The sequence below is a fragment of the Brachyistius frenatus genome, unplaced genomic scaffold, assembly GCF_029030835.1.
Source record: "Brachyistius frenatus isolate BFR_SWC_R1_liver_20210118 unplaced genomic scaffold, ASM2903083v1 Contig_107, whole genome shotgun sequence".
Classification (NCBI taxonomy): domain Eukaryota; kingdom Metazoa; phylum Chordata; class Actinopteri; family Embiotocidae; genus Brachyistius; species Brachyistius frenatus.
In genome coordinates, this window is record NW_027210706.1 from 874,418 (window position 1) to 892,665 (window position 18,248).

Here is an 18,248-nt window from a genome sequence, read left to right on the forward strand (position 1 = left end):
TCCATCAATACATTCATCTGTCTGTTAATCCTGAATCGGAACAAATCAATTGTTGGAATGACTTTTGAAACCAGTGTTTAAATATTCACACACACACACATCAGATGTTCAGTGAACCAACACCACCACCTTCACTCTAGTTTTTTCAAATTGTATTTTTGAATTATATTTTCTGATATAAAGGTATGGTCTTGGGCTTTGAGGGACTTTCTTGGTATTTCATGCTATATGTTGAAATTTTTGTAAACCAACTTATCAATCAATGAATCCAGAAATGAATCAGTGTGTCAATCAACAATTAAGGTAACCAGTTGCAAACCCTACTGTAGAATAGTTTAAAATGTGATTACAGATTAATGTAACACTGATAATAATCTAATGATAAACACTACATTTTCTGCAGTGAGTTCTTTTCCCAAATATACCACATATACACACATTTAAGTACCATTACTTTCCAGGCAGGACCTTAATGGAGCATTTTTTAGTGTGGTATTAGTAATGTTCTTTAACGAGTAAGAAAAGGACCTTTTTACTTATACTGGCCTGTCAATCAAACTAGGCACTAGGACAAATACAACAGATGTCACATTGACAGATGCAGTGTGTTCGACAGACAAAACTGTGTCGGTCAGAAATGAGCTCGATCAAAGGTTTCGACTGTAAGATTCAGAGCTGAAATGAAGCCATGGATACATGTCAGTGTAGCTTATTAAAGAAAGAACAACACAACACTCCATTCAATAGATTTATTCTTGTCTCACTGTCTTTTGCCTTTTTACATGGAAACACAAGTTAGTGTGTGTTCATCTCAAAGCAGGAGGAGTACAGTATATGATGCATCATTAAACAAAAGGTCCAGTGCAAAAATAAAACAAAGGAACAAAAGAATCCTCTTTGTAAATGGTAGAGGAGGGCAAATACATATTCTCAGATTACTGTAAATCTATATAATATTTGGTTTTATATAATCTCAAATTCTCTTTAGACTTTACATCTCGTTGGAACGCAACTGTCCTGTGTGTAAATTAATACCCACAACCACAATTCAAACAGAATGACAATTTTGGCCAATTAATGAGTAAAAATATAAAGGTGGATATTTAACCTTAAAAAGCTATTCAGTACAATCGCCATCTCCCTCGCACTTCCTCTTCCCCCTTCTCTTCATCATAAAAATTTCGTGAAACTTCTTTATATATATATTTTTTAAAATTGTGGACTGATCTTAAAAGATTCGTATTAAACATCCGTATTCCTTCTATTACCTGACACCTGGCTCACGCCACCAGTTACTTCTTCAAACTTCCTCCCTCCTTCCTTTGCAGACTGAATTGTGGTTTATGAAACAGCTGTTCCCAGTCCACATCCCACCCTCCCACACGAAGCCCACTCGCTTTAGATTACGCAGACTTTTCCTCACACACAGGCTGGAAAACAACAATTTACACTTCACTGAATATTACAAAAAATACAAACAGCTGTGTATTTGAGGTTTTTTTTCTTTTTTTTCTGTATCATGCTTCATCTGGCTTCACCAAACAGCAAGACACAACAGGGTTGGGCCAAATCTTTGGGTCCATTTTTACGTTTTGACTTTACTTTTAATTTGAAAATCCACGACAAAGTATTTAATGCAATGATGATATGAAATGTCCTGCTTAAAGAATTAGCGAGAACTGGATAAAGAATAAAGATCTGAATAAATAATGCATCAGAAATATGAGAAAAACAGCACAATATCATCAACAAAGATGATCTGTGCTGTACAGCTAAATGTATTCATGCACACCATTTCTACAGAGTACATAAATATAATATAATAAATAATCTTTCACTCCTGCCTGACAGTTCTTAGCCAACTGAAAGACCAACAGAGATAAAGAGAAAAACAGTGGAAAGCTATAAAGGGAATAAGATGTGGAAACAAAGAGGAATACCAGAGAGAGTTTAGCAGGAGACGCAAATGAATGAAGAAATGTGATGAGGAAAGTGAGAGAAACAGAGTTAGAGATGTGAGTCACCGCCGGCCTGAAACAGAATCTGTTATGATGTTAACCGGTGGAAGGTGTAGGAGGGAGTGCACAGATCTCTCTCTCTCTCTCTCACATTAGTCACACAGCTAGTCACATCCTCAGCAACAGGGAGACCAAGAGAAGACAGAAGCGCCCCTGATATAACACATCAAGAGTTGTGACCCGGTCAGCTCGTAGAAAAGCCGATTCGTATGCTGTTACCTGAAGCAGGATGGAGCACGATACAGATGAAAACGCATTCATAGCTGGAGAAATGTGTTGTTAAATCAAGTCAAAGATGATGGCATTTTTTTTACAACAAACGATTCCTCTGTGGACCAAAACAAATACATTACAGAAAACCTCTTTCCTCAACAGTAGAAACGCCACGACATCAAACTTGACAGTGGAAGGGCGGAAACCTGTTTTTCAAAACGGATATCTCTCCATCAAATCAAAAGGAATGCACCATGTGATCAAATCAAATCAATGATCGATTACTAAAAGGGTTTGTTGACACGTTTTAGGAATGACGTAATCGTGCTCAGTAGTGTGAACATTTCTCGAATGTCTACGACAGAGTGTGTTGGGAAGATGAGTGCAGTAGATACCGGCCAGTCGCTGTACATTATTGTTGATTTTTAATTATTACTTTTTTGCATGGTAGAGCTGAACAAAAGCCTGTGGTAGTTTAGGACTGTAGATCTGGTCTGGACTTTAATAGCCAAGTTCTTGTTCAGGAACCGGGCCAAAGCTGACGAATGTGTGCCGGTCACCATTCAACAGCTGAGGAGGCCTGACCAAAGCTGTTTCTATTCGACGTATCCTGCTCCGCACAGAAGAATAAAGTTCAAATATTTAATATATCTGAACGCATTTGTTAAGATTACAAAAGAAAAAGTTCAAGACTTGCCACAATCTCTCCAATTGGTTTTGAAAGGGCTGTTTGCCCCACATTAATTTTGTCCAGAGTTTACTGCAGTTGTTGTCTGCTGTATATAGGAATATCATTTCTGAAAGTGTCCCAAAAACACAACAATATGTAGCTATGGGAAATAAAGTTTTGCCACATGTTTATCTTATATGGAAAAGTGACACATTTTGGTGTTACTAGCCAAGCGTCTTATGTTAGCTAACAATGAGTAACAGGTTCTGGTAGCTTTAGCCCGCATTAGCAACGTCAGCCTGTAAAAAGTAGTTCACAATCCTGTGAGTCCATGTTAAGCCATCTGGTCTGATATTATCTATCCTACTGAAATACATACTAGAAGACTTTTGGCAATATGACAGAAAGCTCATTTTCCAGTTTAAAATATTCTCACAGAACCAGCTGCAATATTTCTCTCAAGTCAATCATAAAAATGCTCAAATTATCATGCAATAAAAAAACAACGACATTTGGCACAATTTGATAACCACAAAATGAAGAGTAAGCACAATATAGAAGCTAATGTAATTCATAACAAAGTTAGCATTTTAAGCTAAATCTCATCAAGACAAAACAAATATGGGTATAATAAATGGATAAATACACAAATTGCAAATTCACATTTGAAGGTTAAAAACCGTTTTACTTTTATCAAACCTTACACAACCTAATGCAGACATGTAACAACATTAACTTGCATCTACTTTATTATCAGGGGAATTTGCAGGCTCTGTTTGTTTGTACAGAATATAATAATATACCTTGAACTGATTTAACTATCTTTTAAACATGATTCAGATATTAATGCAAAAGACGGTTGCAATTTATGAATTATATCACACTGTTAGATTTCCGTAAGTAAGTACTTCAAAGCTTTCATCTTTGGTTTCTTGCTTTGAAGTTCTTTGTGTAAAAAAAAGTAATATATCAAAGAAAACAGAAATTATTACATAACAGGGCATTTTCACTTTTTTCCACCCCAACTCGTTAAATCAGAGATCATTTCATCAAGTTGACCCATCAGAAGCAGGTGTGCGTCCCAAACTGGGTATAGTGTAACAGAGCGTTGTATAAGCTGAAGGCTAGCAGTAATCTCTTCCTCACTACAGAATGGCTTTAAATGGTTCCACTTCGAAGTCATTTCAAAGTCGGATATATTACAGAAAAAAATGTACAAGATGGCCACTGTGCAAAACACCAGACTTATACACATCGGGAGAAAATCAACCAAAAAACAGGATTCACATTTGATCTTGAACGCTTCTTTCAGGTCAGTGAAACCTGAACAAGAGTCTTCAAATTATCAGTCAAACGCTTAAATTCATGATCACAAACATTCAAAGATCATGTAAAGAACTGTTTTGAGATTGAATTTCACACATTCATAAGCCTATAATTCTGTACAATTACATAAAGATGGCTTCATTTATAAAATATTTAAAAAACAGTGCATCTTATAAGATTATATACATCCTAAACTGTACAAAAAAAAAAAGATGCAAAACTACAGAAAACCATTCATAGCCTGTTACTGTGGAATTGTACTTCATATCATATTTCATATCTATTTGTGTATACCGTTTATGGTCATCGGTACATCAAACCTTGTACCCCCTACAGTAATGAAAAAGGCTATCAAGGTCCTTATCATAGAAAGATATATTACAATGTCCTGGTCCACATCTGTGTTGGAACTGTGTTCGCAATTCATTTTAATACAAACTGTGCAGTGCAGCAAATATACTGAGAATTTTTTTTTCCACATTTTGCAAATGGTTTCAGGCATAGCAGAGAGAGAGACTAACTTACTGCTGGCAATTAAGAATAAATAAAGTCTAAAATGAAGTCAACTATATCGTCATGACTGTGTTGTATATCTTAAGGAACGTGATCTGATCTGGACCATGTAGGGCAATAACACTGTCATCCTGTAAATTCAAACAAGAGAAGAGGAAATACTTCTTATATAACATTTGATAGTGCATTATATAATACTGGGAAATCAACAAAATAATCCTTTAGTTTGGGTCCTGTAATTCTGAGTATAGCAGTAATGAGGAAACCTGAACTCAACTACAGGCTGTCATGAAAATCAAACAGTTCTGAGGCTTTAGAGACAGGCAGCGCAGACTCAGATCTGGGATCTGATTAAAGATAAATAATTTGGGGTCCCACATTTTAACAGAGTCTTTGAAATGCCTGGATGATGTTCGTCGAGTGAACGAGGTCGACGAGGGACAGTTGAACACCAGAATGGGAACGTTACTCCTCTGATGTGTGCCGGGAGAATAATGATCCAGGTAATATGACTTGACTTGATCAGATGAAAAAGGAAGCAGATGATCCAGTGACACATCACAGCCGGGTATTGTTAAAGCAAATATGAGTGAATAAGTGATATACACATAATTAGCGGATACGACTGAATGCGTCAGAAAAAAAACAAACAAAATGGGTTCGTTGATCCAGGAGAGATGAGCTGAAATGGAATCTTGAGGCCAGATGTTGACCAGGTGTTGATTTGAAATCTTTTTTCGTTTTACATTTGGATAAAATGACACAAAACGCTGGGGCTGTGATGGCTTGTGGAAGTGAAGCCTACAGGAAAAGACGCTGCGTGCTTTTCACGTGAGATGCTCTTTCGGCTGAATATCCACGTTTTTGTGCTGTTGCGGCTGAAGAAGCAGTGATCCAAGCTTCAGTAGTCACGGATATGGAGTGATGGATTCAAGCTTTTTTTTTTTTTTTTTTCTTTCATGTGGGCGGATTCATGATCAGCTCGAGCCATGAAACCTCACACATACTTACACACAAAAACAAAATAAGACTGAGAAGTGGATGGAGGAACATATAGCAGATCCTTGTGTGGTGGCCACTACTCATTGAAAACTGCATCAGTCTCAAATCTCAAAAGGCCTCCGCAGACAAATCCAGGATAACGAAGGCAAGACCCCACCAGTTGATCGCAGAGTGAACAGGTCCAGTTGTTACCAGCTAAACAGCGAGTTCTGCCCAAGAGTCATGAAGTAAATCTGACTGCTGCCTCCGGACTGCACTGAAGCAAAGAACACCTGCAACAACACGGAGGTTTCAGAGAGGTTTAAGAGCTGTGTTAAAAAAAAGGAAATACTTTTTTTCCTTCATTTTGTTTTGAGAACAAATAACCTCAAAATAATAACATTTACAACACTAATTACTGGATTGAGGTTTTTAAAATACTTTCAGATATTTTTTGTAACTATTAAGGTTGGAATTTGTTTTACGCATACTATTGTTGGTTTTGAATATATTGTAATTTTGTGTTGCAGATTTAGGCAACCCAGGTAAGTACGTTGTCACTCCCACCTTGTCATTCCTTTCACACAGGAACTTGAGTTTCTGGGCCTTTTTGTGCATGAAGACTCCCTCCAGGTTCCCTGTGTTGGCTGACCTCAGCTCAATGGCCTTCTCTCCCCAACCCATCACCTGGTTGGACTGGAGGTAGGCTGGAGGGGAGGAGGGGAGAAAGAAAGGGGGGCAGGGAACATGACTATGAGAGCAGAGAATGAAATAAGAAAACCTGAAGAGACGTCTGTGTATTTCCTACAGATAATTCATATTTATGCCAGAGTGATGTCCCGACTAGACCCACACACACACACACACACACACACACACACACACACACACACACACACACACACACACACACACACACACACACACACACACACACACACACACACACACACACACACACACACACACACACACAGAAGGACTCCCATCTTATTTTTAGCCCACCCTGTCCCAAATCTGTCTCCACACAATCTGGTTCAGGTTAAGTTCTCAGTGCTCAGGACAGCTGCTGTTCTACACCCAGGAAGTCATACAGCAAACCACGGCGAAGATATTCAGCAGGACTTCAGAGGAAAATGTCACTGTGGAAATGACTGACATTAAAACAATGTGTCGTTGTTTGTGGTGTGCATGAAATGACATCTTTATGTTTTTGTGTGGTCCAAACTTACCAACAGACGCAGGCATCTCGCCCCACTGCAGCACCGTATCCTTGGTGATGCGGCCATATGTATCGATGTATACCCCCTCGTCTTCGTAGCAAACCAGAACCTCCGTTCCTGCTTTGTTTGGCAAGATGATGATGGCATGAGGACGGATAGAGCCCTGGATCTGGAAAACAAACACACGATATGACAATATATACTTGTTCATGAAAAAAAATGACAAAAGAAAAAAAAAAATACTACAATTAGAATAAATTGCACATAAAGCATAGACGCACAATTATACTGTACGTATTATACAAACTCTGAAATGCAACAACATCCTGCCAGCTTTCTGAGAACTGACATTAAATATATTTTATGATACTGAAATGACATCTGAAAATGTCTCTCAGTGGTAAAACTACAGAATAAAGTTCAGTTCTTGCGTTTCCGCCATTACAATCTACCAATGTTAAGAAAATCGTACATACTTGGTGAGCAAGAATGGTCAAAAAAGTAGAAGCATTAGAATAAGAAGAGACAAATGGGATTTTCCTAAAATGTAGTGAAACAGGATCCTCTGAGTTTAAAGAAAGACAGAAGAAAGTGGAGATTTCAACATAAAACAGACGTTCCTGACTGAAGCATGGAGGTCATTTCAAGATCAATTTCAGGAGCACCAAGTACAAATTGACCAAAACTGACAAATTAGTCAAATACTAAGACTCTTCTGCTGCTAATTATCATGTGGAAAACTGGTGTCTACCATGAAGCACTTCTGCAACACTCATCTAACAGAGGTATCTCGCAGCAATTATTACTTTACATTTTTTCAACCAGCCGAGATACATGTCATGACTCCGAGTTAATCTAACTGAATTTATCTGAGTGCTTCTGAAAACAAATCTCAAATTAGTTCAGAGACACTCCTCCAACCACATCCGAAATATTTATCTAACAGTTCGGAAACATTTATTCTGAATTATATTGTCACGTCATTTTAGCATCGGCAGATAAATGCTTTAAAATGAAAGATCATCAGATGAGCATCAATAAATGTGTACATTTTGAAACGCGTTGTGTTTCATGCCAGCATCTGTCAGAGGACCATCGCGATACGAATATGCATCATAATGAGTTCATTCCATTACAGGAGGGAGCTGATGCTCTCTGCAATTAGGTGGAAAAAAATATATGTGCAAATATTGACATTGACAATCATCCAAAAGAGTTGTAAAATATCAGCTTGTGGGATGCGACAAAACATAATGCATCTGCAAAATATCATGCATCCCTAACATTCATACAACGGTTCACAAGCTTTGATGAAAACAATTTAGAAGTTTCTATCGAACCACTTCTGAAACATTTATTTGAAAAGAATTTCACGATGACTTTCTAAAAGATGAATGCTTTTAACCAGACAAAGATGGAGACAAACGGTACGTCAGCATCTGCCGTACAGAAAACCAACAACATGTTTGTACCGGATTTCTTCAATGTAAATTCCATAGCAACAAGACTCTGCCTGCTTAAAAAAAAAAAAAAAAAAAAAAAAAAAGTTTGCCAGTTTGTGTGTCAAGGGTTTCATACATTACCAGAGTGTGAGCCACCACAATCCTGAGCATGAGAACGGGCATCCACAGACGCAACGCAATCTTAATCCTCTGCCTCGGAATCAGCATTGTTACATAGTTTACAGGCAGTGAAGGGAGAGTCTTGTGTGTGTGTGTGTGTGTGCTTCTCTAAGTGGGTGAGTGCACTGTGTGTGAGAGAGTGACGGTTCGACTTGTGCTTGTGAAAAGGTGAATTGCTTTTAACAGCGATGAAGAAACAGAAATATGTGTTTTAAGTGAAATTGTTTTGCTGATGACGTGTGTGTGTGTGTGTGTGTGTGTGTGTGTGTGTGTGTGTGTGTGTGTGTGTGTGTGTGTGTGTGTGTGTGTGTGTGTGTGTGTGTGTGTGTGTGTGTGTGTGGGAAGAAGAGAAGGAGTTGGAGTAAATGAGACGATCAGAATACGGGTTTAAAGCCACAGAGAAGCTTAGGAGTGCGAAGTGTCCTCCAGAGTACTCAAAGGAAGTGTAAGTGAGTGGGTTTAAAAGCACACTGTTGCTGAGTGTCTGGAAGAAAGCTTGACTGTGTGTGTGTGAGAGACAGAAAAAGGAAAAAGGGGAGATAGAGCGAGGCTGGAGAGCAGAAATGATTTTGCAGCAGCAGTGTAAGGCACCGGTGTAGTCTCAGGTCTGGACAGACTCGCTTAATATACCAGAGGAAGAGTGAGAAAAAAATTATCAACAGGAGCAAGAGCAGGACACACACACACACACACACACACACACACACACACACACACACACACACACACACACACACACACACACACACACACACACACACACACACACACACACACACACACACACACACACACACACACACACACACACACAGTTAATGATCGCGAGAGAAGGAGGACAGCAGGGATGTATTTATAGAGATTACTTCTCTCTTCGTGTCTTTCCCTCCATCACTCCAACTCTGCCTTGCTTATAGGAAGCAGCACATTTTAGAGGTGGCTGGGGCAGTGTGTGTGTGTGTGTGTGTGTGTGTGTGTGTGTGTGTGTGTGTGTGTGTGTGTGTGTGTGTGTGTGTGTGTGTGTGTCTGTGTGTGTGTCTGTGTGTGCGCGCATGTGTGTGAGTGAGGGAAAGATATACAAAATATGAATGAACATGAAAGGACACTTTCAGACATTCTGTACACACACGTCTGGTCAGAGAACATTCATGACTTCACAGCCTCAGACAAAACTTGAAACGCGACAAAGGACTGCGCTTTAAAGATCTCAGGTATATGATGCAAGTGCATGTAGGGCACGTCCAAATCGCTTTAGCTGATGTAATTGCATAGTTCAAAGGGGTTGTACTTCATCTTTTGATGAATCGTCAAAGCATTTAAGGTGTGAAATAAAATAAACCAACCAGAGTGTCACCTCCCGTCCCCTTCAAAAGCCAGTTACACTTCAACTTGGCGGGCTGCTATCATATTGGTGCGTTTGCCAAACAGTAGGGAAGAATGTTTCTCTGCAGAGGAAACGAATTGACTTGCACACAGTTTGAGGCACACAATAATAATCCTTGACATTGTAATCTTTCTATCTTTAATTTTTTGCATGTTTGTGCATGTATAACAAGCCGACAACCGACCTGACCACACCTCATTTTGAGGCCGATGGACCCCTGGGTGCACACACATGGGCAACGACAACTGCGTCGGTCTGAAACTTGGAAAGACACTGGTGTTGTAAAGCAGAGCCCATTATTTTAATATGGATCTGAATCCCATAAATTGAGCACTTTTTGAGCCACAACACGATTATACACTCCTCAAATGAGTGCCAGTCTGAAAGAGACAAAGAACATCATTAAAAACCTTTTTTGCAGCACCAGCCGCCCGAATCAACACCATATCGATCCACTGCAGACACTATCTGAACCATCCATCTATTATCTATGCCCACTTTGTCCAGTACAGAGTCAGGGGAGATTCAGGAGCCTTTTCCAGCTGACTTTGGGCAGGCGGGGTCAACTCTGGACCGGTCACCTGTCCAACACAGGTCCAACACAGAGAACCAGACAACCACTGCACCACAGAAAGAACTTCTGACTGCATACTTCGACCGTTTTAAAAAAAACACACTTAACATAAGACTAACAGGCACAGAAAAATGTTGTCACTCTGAAGGTAAAACACTTTCTTATATTCCGAGTCTCAAGCTTCTCCAGTTCTTGCTAAAACCCATATTCAACAGGATGTGTCAGAATGTGAATGTGAATATGAGTCACCAGAGGCTGCAGCGAGCTTTACATGCCCACATACAGCAGAGGAGAGAAGAAAGATGACCTGCTCTCTCTCTAAATGTAACAGCAGTGGGCGATTTCCTCACAGTTAAAGACAAACAGCAACATCATTTGCAACCTTTTTGAAGATGGAAAAAGCTTCTCAAGTTTCTCAGACTTTCCGAAGTCATTAAAACTGAGAGTTCTTATTCGTATGAATACATTTCACAGACATTAGCAAAACACCAGAGCAAGAACTCTGTGGAAATGCAGCTAGGTTGTGTGCTGTTTACCATGTGTAAGTCTATTCAGTTCAGGTTGATGTTTGGTATTAAGCCCATTGAGTGTCTTAACACTGTAGCAACAGTTATGGATGAGGAATCTCTACTTTGTCACTTGGTCAACCGGCTCTACTTTAGTGACGACTGATCTAATTCATATTCATTTATGTAGTAGCTAAACTGTTGGTGCATCACACAACAGTTGGTGCATTACAGCAAAGGAAGTTAAATGGAGCTGATTTTATTTCAAACCCTCCAACAGAACCACACCAGACTTGTCCATGGCCACGAATGAGTTTTGGAACTGTTGATTGCTTACAGTTGATATTCTTGAATTAAAATGGATCACTTTACTTGAAAACTATGTGAATGTTGTCAGCAGTTGGGGAAAAGAAGACTCATCACATGATTCTGCAATTCTGAAAAATTTTGCAGCTAAAAACTGATATTTTTTTAGGAGTTGGTGAGAAGCAAAACAGAGCTGAAGATCCACAGATGATTGCAAATGGTGCTTTTTATCTGCTGTATGTGCAAAAACTTGAGTTACAGTTTGTTTTTCTAAAGAGCTGAAAATAAATGTGTGGAAGGGTTGAGTTAGTTAAGTTCGATGTGGTTGTGTGGAGAATCAATGAAGAATCAGGAGGTAATGAACTGTTACTTTGTTCAATTTCAGGAGTATTCAAATCATTTTGTACTGCACCTCCATAAATTTGTGGGACATGAGACAAACAAATGAACAGAAACTACCCAATAATAAAAGCAGCAGATGCTGAAATGTCTTCACTTTTCGACCCTTGTTAGGGTCGAGCCGCCATAACAGAGGATCCTACTGTATGTTTTCAAAGAGCCATGCCATGTACATTTCACACCTCCAGCTTGCAAATCATGCTTCCTGTGATGAACTGAGCTGAACCTAATTCAAAAGAAAATCATGAATGGAACTCTTCCAGAACAACAGAGGACATTACAAAGCTGTATCAAACCTGTAGAGTCCCCCTTTAAGTCTTTTTAAAAATGACACACAATCCAAAGAAACCAATAAACATGTCTCCAGCTAAAATACCAATAAACCAAACATATGACCAAATTAAAATATCTATTGAAGATCAGAACAAACACAAAAGAGTTTCTGACTCTGACGTCACCAGATCAATTTCTACCATTTTAATGAAAGTTCAAACATTATATACGAGGGAGAAAAACTGATAATGTCTGAATAGAAATGTGAACATGAGTCATAGCACTCTGCCATTAGCTTTACCGGCCCGCAGACAGAACAGAGCGAAAAACGATAGTTTGGTAAATGTGGAGGGAGAAAAACGAGGTGAAAACGAGGAAATGAACAACGCTACATTGGATTACAAAGTGACACAGTGGGAGGATGAAAAGAAACAAAAATGATGAGAGAGAATGGTGGCTGACAGCTACAGACTGTGTGGGAGGAGAGTGGAGGGAGGAAAACAGGAGAAATACTGTAAAGGAGAGCAATGACTGACATCTGTGGAGTGAGGGGTGGGAGCAGATTTACGAGGTACATCCTGAGAGATCGAGAGGAGTGAGGAGAGATGGTTGACTGGAGAGATAACGGCTGACGGATGGAAAAGCAAAAGTGAGCTCCAGCTACAGTCAGAATAATATCTATACCAAGTCCAACCTCAGAGATCAGACATCTCTTACCCAAAGATCTCCAAATGTGTAAAACTCTTTAAAGTATTCGTAAAGATACACTGCCGAGGTTTTTTCATAAACAGTTTCATAAACATGTCCGACCCTGCTGTTCATGGAAGACATCAAGCAGCTGCAAATACGGTCAAAATTATTCTTATTGTGGTCTACAAAATTATAACTACAACTCACGCCTTGTGGTTATATGCCTCCGCCAACCAGTCAGTACTTCAGTTTACATCCATGTCTGTCCAGACTCATTAAATATATGTAGTGAAGGCTTTGAGGGAGTTTAATAAAAGTGTATTTTCAGGGATAAATGAACAAGAGTGATGATCAAAAAATAAATAAATAATAATAATAAAAAAATATTACATACATATTTTAAATAAAATACATTGTAAAAACAGATGCCAATCAAAAAATAAGGCAACACTTAACCAGCATAATACATCAAATAAATGGAGTAGATGCTTACGTGAGTCGGCAGGTAGAGGTCGTACGGAGTTCCAGAGTCTACGTCAATGGCGTGGAAACCAAACAGAGAGCCGTAGATGACCTTCAACCTTTGACCTTCCTCCACTGTCAGGTCAACAGACAGCGGTTTCTGAGGCAGAGACCTGAAGGACTGGGCAGACACAGAAAATCGGAGCGTTACAGGACACATTCCAATTATTACCTCCAATGATATACTATGTTTTCAAAAGACACTGTGACACCAGCGTTTGAAATGGAATGACTCCAGTGATTATTAATTCGCATCCGAGTTTGACAATTTGAAGAGCAACTGTTCTCTCGTTTCTAAAAACACAGTCATGTTATCACTTCCACAAAGTATATTTCAGCCTTTTCTAAAGCGACAGGGTTAAACTGTATAGCCCAGAAGAAAAAGTAGCTCAGGCCACCGAGGACACAAATAAATGGGACACAGCTCCACTGAGAATCTGTGCATATTAGGCCGAGATGTGTCACGTCGATGTGAATGTGGAAGTGTTTGGCTGTGGCAGTGACCCTATTCCATTTTTTGAACATCTATCGGTGTTTTGTCCTGGATATGCAGAGATTTGGTAAGAAGAGAAGACACAAAGGAGGAGAGCAGAGGTAACCTGTTAATGGTGGTTGTACTTCTTTAGACAAATCAAACGTGGATGGAACTGGAGGGAATAACTGACCAGGTTGAATTGCGCATGTAAGCGTGAAATTATGTTTACGGTGATGTTTCAGATATCGCAGATTCTGTTTGTTAGGTTTGAACTGCATTATTAGACTAAGTACATATTCCATAAATCTGAGCTTCAATTGGTCATCGACAGCTAGTAGTTGGTTTGCTAAAACCAGCATGTGGGCTGGCTAACATGAAAACAGTTCAGATAGTTCATGTGCCTCTTGATTTACCTAAAGTCTTGGAAATGTGGACAGATTGACCCACCAGATGAAAAGTCTGGTGTTAACCAAAGTCATTACGATTACCACAGAAGTCTGTTTGCAATGTCATCCGTCAGGCAAGCCGTCTTGTAATTTAGATAATCAATGTGCCAAGTGTTAAAGAGGAGCACCAAAAAGCCCACGGACTGATCTGTATTGACGTGCAGCCAATACGGCTCAAAGGATCACTGTATAACATTATATTTCATCCTGAGTTTATAGCCAGTGCAAAGAGCTTACTTATACTTTTCTTGACAACAAAGAAAATACATTTTTCATATTCTATTTGAATGTTACCAACCTTGAAGGCCATGAATTTGTGGTAGGGTTTTGGGGCCCAAGCATACACCTCCACAGCATTCTTTAACGCAATCACTAAGAACTTTATCTTCTCATAACGCACTAAAAAACAAGATGGACAAAGAGACATTAAAAAGTTGATCCCTGATCACTCTTACACATTGTAGCTCTCAAAGATCTCCACTAAAACAATACTTGTGGTTCTTCTGCCCCCTGCAGTGCGTACTTACCCACTTTATAGTGTACGCAGCCCTCCAAGTCACCTACTGAGGTCCAGCCCTGTCTCTTCTCCACCTCGGGGTCATTATGGAGGATTTTGTTCCGTAACCAGGACAGGTAGTACAGACGCAGCTTGTTCTTTTTACCTGAAGACAGAGAGTGAAGGATGGAGGGAAGAATGAAGGTGAATCCTGCTTCAATGATTCATTAATGAAAAGTAATGTCTTTGAGGTGACTGAAGAAACACAAACAGAGAATGAATATGCAAGGACTTGAAGTCTACATTGGAGTATTTACAGAGAGTTGAAATACTTGTGTGTTGTTTTATCATTTCATATTTTGAGATAAGCGAGGCTGTTGGCCAAATAACACTGTTGTGTTTTTAGAACTTCTGAAGGACACAGATATATATCCTATATGTAGGGTTTTGTATATGAACAGCTGGATATCTGCATTCTCTGTCAGTATTTGTTTGTATACTTAATTGTAGAGGACTTGTACCTGATATAGTAATCAGTACATTGAGTCCTTCCAGCACATCCATTTGCTGAAACCTTCGCCTGCTGATGAGTGAGTAGACTTTCCCCTGACCACTTCGATCCAGCAGCCACAGGCCGTTTTCTGTCCCCACCAACAGATTCACACCTGCAGAACAAAACAGACACAGAGCTCACCATTAACATACACTACTATGTCAACATATCATTTGTAAATCTGAATAGTGGTATAAACTCCAGAAGAAAGAACATAAACATTATTAATAAAGGGTCATTGTCCAGTGATACCATGTCACAAGAGATATTTAAAACATATACAATCAAAAACTACAAACCCCAGAGTCCAGCACAGAGAACCTCAGCGTTGAACTTCTTCTTGTACTTGCGGATCTCTGGAGTGTCGCTCTGTGGTCGAATGTTGGTTGGGTTCACATTAACCACAGAGCCCTTCCTGTGGTTCTCTCTCTTGATTGGATCAGTCTTACTGCCTGCTGCAAAGGGACAAAATTAAATAAAAATGTATAAAGAAGATACACATTTTAACAATGTAAAGTGTAGTTAAGTTTTGTGTAAATGCACCAATAGAAAAACTGTCCTCTCTCATGATTATTTCCTATAAAATCTATAAAATCTTACAATATTCTATTTATTACAAAGGAGTAAATTACTTAAGATTTAATGAAGTACTATCTAACCTTCCAATGGATACATTGACAAGTGACTTAATTTACCTAACTTGAAAAGTTAAACCAAAATCTGCCAAGTAAATTCTATATTTGCAAAAAGCTACTGGAACTACAGTGAGTAGGGTTGTAGTTGTGACCTGCAGCAGCTAGCAGAGCCAAAAGGAAACAATATCAGCCCACGAGGTTGTAGATAATACTGATTTTATCATCCTTTCTCTCAAACTAGCAGAACATGGACAGCTTCCTGATTTGGAGGGCCAAAGTTCAATCGGATTAGACTCCTTGGAAAGTGAAATAGGCAGCAAAACAAATGTATTGTATCGTTTCACGTCGACATGAGGGGAAGGCAAACTTTGACAGATCAAAATGTAAACATGCATGCTGCACTGCATATTAGTGTATTGTACATACTAGTACACAGTGTTTGTGTAAATGTACTCACTTGGGCTCTGTGGTGGTGATGATATGGGGATCAATCTTGGATCAATGAAGGACAGGAAGGAGGAAGAGGAAGATGTGGGGGTTTTACCAGTAGGACTGCAGACAGTCTGATGAGCACAAAAACAAAAGACCATTTTTTTGATACCATCTTTTCATACAAAATTGCAATTTTTCATTCATTATTCGTGGCTTTAAAGATCCGCGCTACAACTGCCATCTTTTAACATCATAGTTTTAGATTTACACTGAGTCTTATTTGCTAATAATATAATTACAGCAAATGCGTTCTTTATTCTAAACTTGCATAAGAACATATGAAATGCGTCGTTGGCTGAGGAAGCACAGTTACATTAAATCAAGATCATTAGTAGTGCAGGAGTAGAGACACCAACAGACTTAACAAACTGATTAAGAAGGCCGGCTCCATCATCGGCTACAATCTGGATAGTCTGGAAAAGGTGGTGGAGAGGAGGACGCTGAGGAAACTATTGTCCATATTGGATAATCCTGACCACCCTCTCCACCTGCTGCAGGGACAGCGGAGCACTTTCTCCAAAAGACTCCTCCAGCTGCTGTCACAAGGACAGATACAGGAGATCATTCCTGCCGACCGCAATAAGACTGTACAATAACTCACCTCTGGTAAAATAATACTGTTGACTGTGTTTTTTGGTTGTTTGTATATAATATATATAAATATATACTGTACTGTATACACTGTATATACTGTGCATTTTATATTTTACATTTATATTTTATAATTTTACTGCTATTTTATTGCTTTTCTATTGTTCTATTATTATCTTGTTGCTTCTGTATGCTGCTGTAGCGAAAAAATGTTCCCCTCGGGGATTAATAAAGTAACTACCTAACCTAACCTAACCTAACCTAACATCATATCAGGACTGATAACTCTACAATTTAATTGTGCCACCACCTCCCTCTGGTGGATAAATCTAACTAATGCGACTACAAACATGGATTTCTTTAAACATTTAAAACAGCCATGGGCATGGACAATAATCCCAAATGCTGATAACCGATGCTTATCGAGTTGTATCACACGATTTCTGCAACCTAGTTAGGTTTTTCCATGCAGTATTATCAAAAGCATTTGCACTGATAAGATAAAAAAAAAAAAAAAAAAAAAAAAAAATCTTTAAGCTTTAAATCTGTTTCACCGCCATGACAAATTACTTTTGAACATTGTTTAACACCAGAATCAATGCTTAGTCACCATTAACTGTTAGCGACGGCTGTGGCATTGAATACATTATTTTATGATACTAAATTATGCTGTAGTATGAACAGAATGAAAGTGAGAAAAGTCACAATAAAATCAATATTTTTACTTACATGTATTTCCTGGTGTGTGGGGGATCCAGGGGCTGAGGGGGATTTTGAGTACTTGCGCTCACGTGTCCGCTGCGGCTGGCCCAGTGCATTATGGGTTGGGCTGGAAGAAGAAGTTTTCTGCAGAAGGTCTGGTAGCATGTAAGTATCATCTGAACCCAACCGAGACATCTAGAGAACAGTCAGAGACAAAGTAGAATATGAAGGCTGGAATGGAGGATTCCTCATGAATGATTGGCTGAACGGCCTCAACAGCTGCAGGAAGTCTGTATATCACGATATTCGACAGTTCAGAAATGCTCTTGAACGACCGCAGAGTACATGGTTATGTTTGTGCTTGAGTGTACCGGGTACCTGGTTAAGATTGTGATGAGGTTGTAGGACGATGCCGTCCGATATTCCTCTGAAGTATTTCCCTTTTCCATTGGACAGGCCGGACCTTTAAGCAATCAAGTAAAGATTTTTGACCAAAGTCTGACTACATGTGTTGCATTTAGTCAGAAACAAGATCAATAAGTCCTTGAGATCAGTGCCGATAAACACAAGGCAGATTTAATTCATGCGATCAACAGATGAACCTGATGAGAAATAATAGATGTCAAAAATAATGAACA

At 39.1% G+C, this 18,248-nt stretch overlaps 1 protein-coding gene across 5 annotated transcripts in view; it reads right to left on the reverse strand.

Annotated features, from left to right (window-relative positions):
• Nucleotides 1–3,071: 3,071 nt before the first annotated feature.
• LOC138628879 (mitogen-activated protein kinase kinase kinase kinase 4) overlaps nt 3,072–18,248 on the reverse strand; it is a 65,704-nt gene continuing 50,527 nt past the window's right edge. For 4 of the 5 annotated variants that reach the window (XM_069712190.1, XM_069712193.1, XM_069712189.1 and 1 more), the window contains 11 exons: nt 17,989–18,073; nt 17,638–17,805; nt 16,283–16,388; nt 15,490–15,645; nt 15,159–15,302; nt 14,669–14,803; nt 14,440–14,540; nt 13,192–13,341; nt 6,954–7,113; nt 6,289–6,428; nt 3,072–6,014 (listed from right to left, as the gene is read on the reverse strand). In XM_069712190.1, the coding sequence (XP_069568291.1) occupies nt 5,931–6,014; nt 6,289–6,428; nt 6,954–7,113; nt 13,192–13,341; nt 14,440–14,540; nt 14,669–14,803; nt 15,159–15,302; nt 15,490–15,645; nt 16,283–16,388; nt 17,638–17,805; nt 17,989–18,073 (1,429 nt within the window). In that variant the 3' untranslated portion in view covers nt 3,072–5,930. The remainder of the gene's footprint in view (nt 6,015–6,288; nt 6,429–6,953; nt 7,114–13,191; nt 13,342–14,439; nt 14,541–14,668; nt 14,804–15,158; nt 15,303–15,489; nt 15,646–16,282; nt 16,389–17,637; nt 17,806–17,988; nt 18,074–18,248) is intronic. The other variant, XM_069712191.1, reaches the window with a different exon arrangement.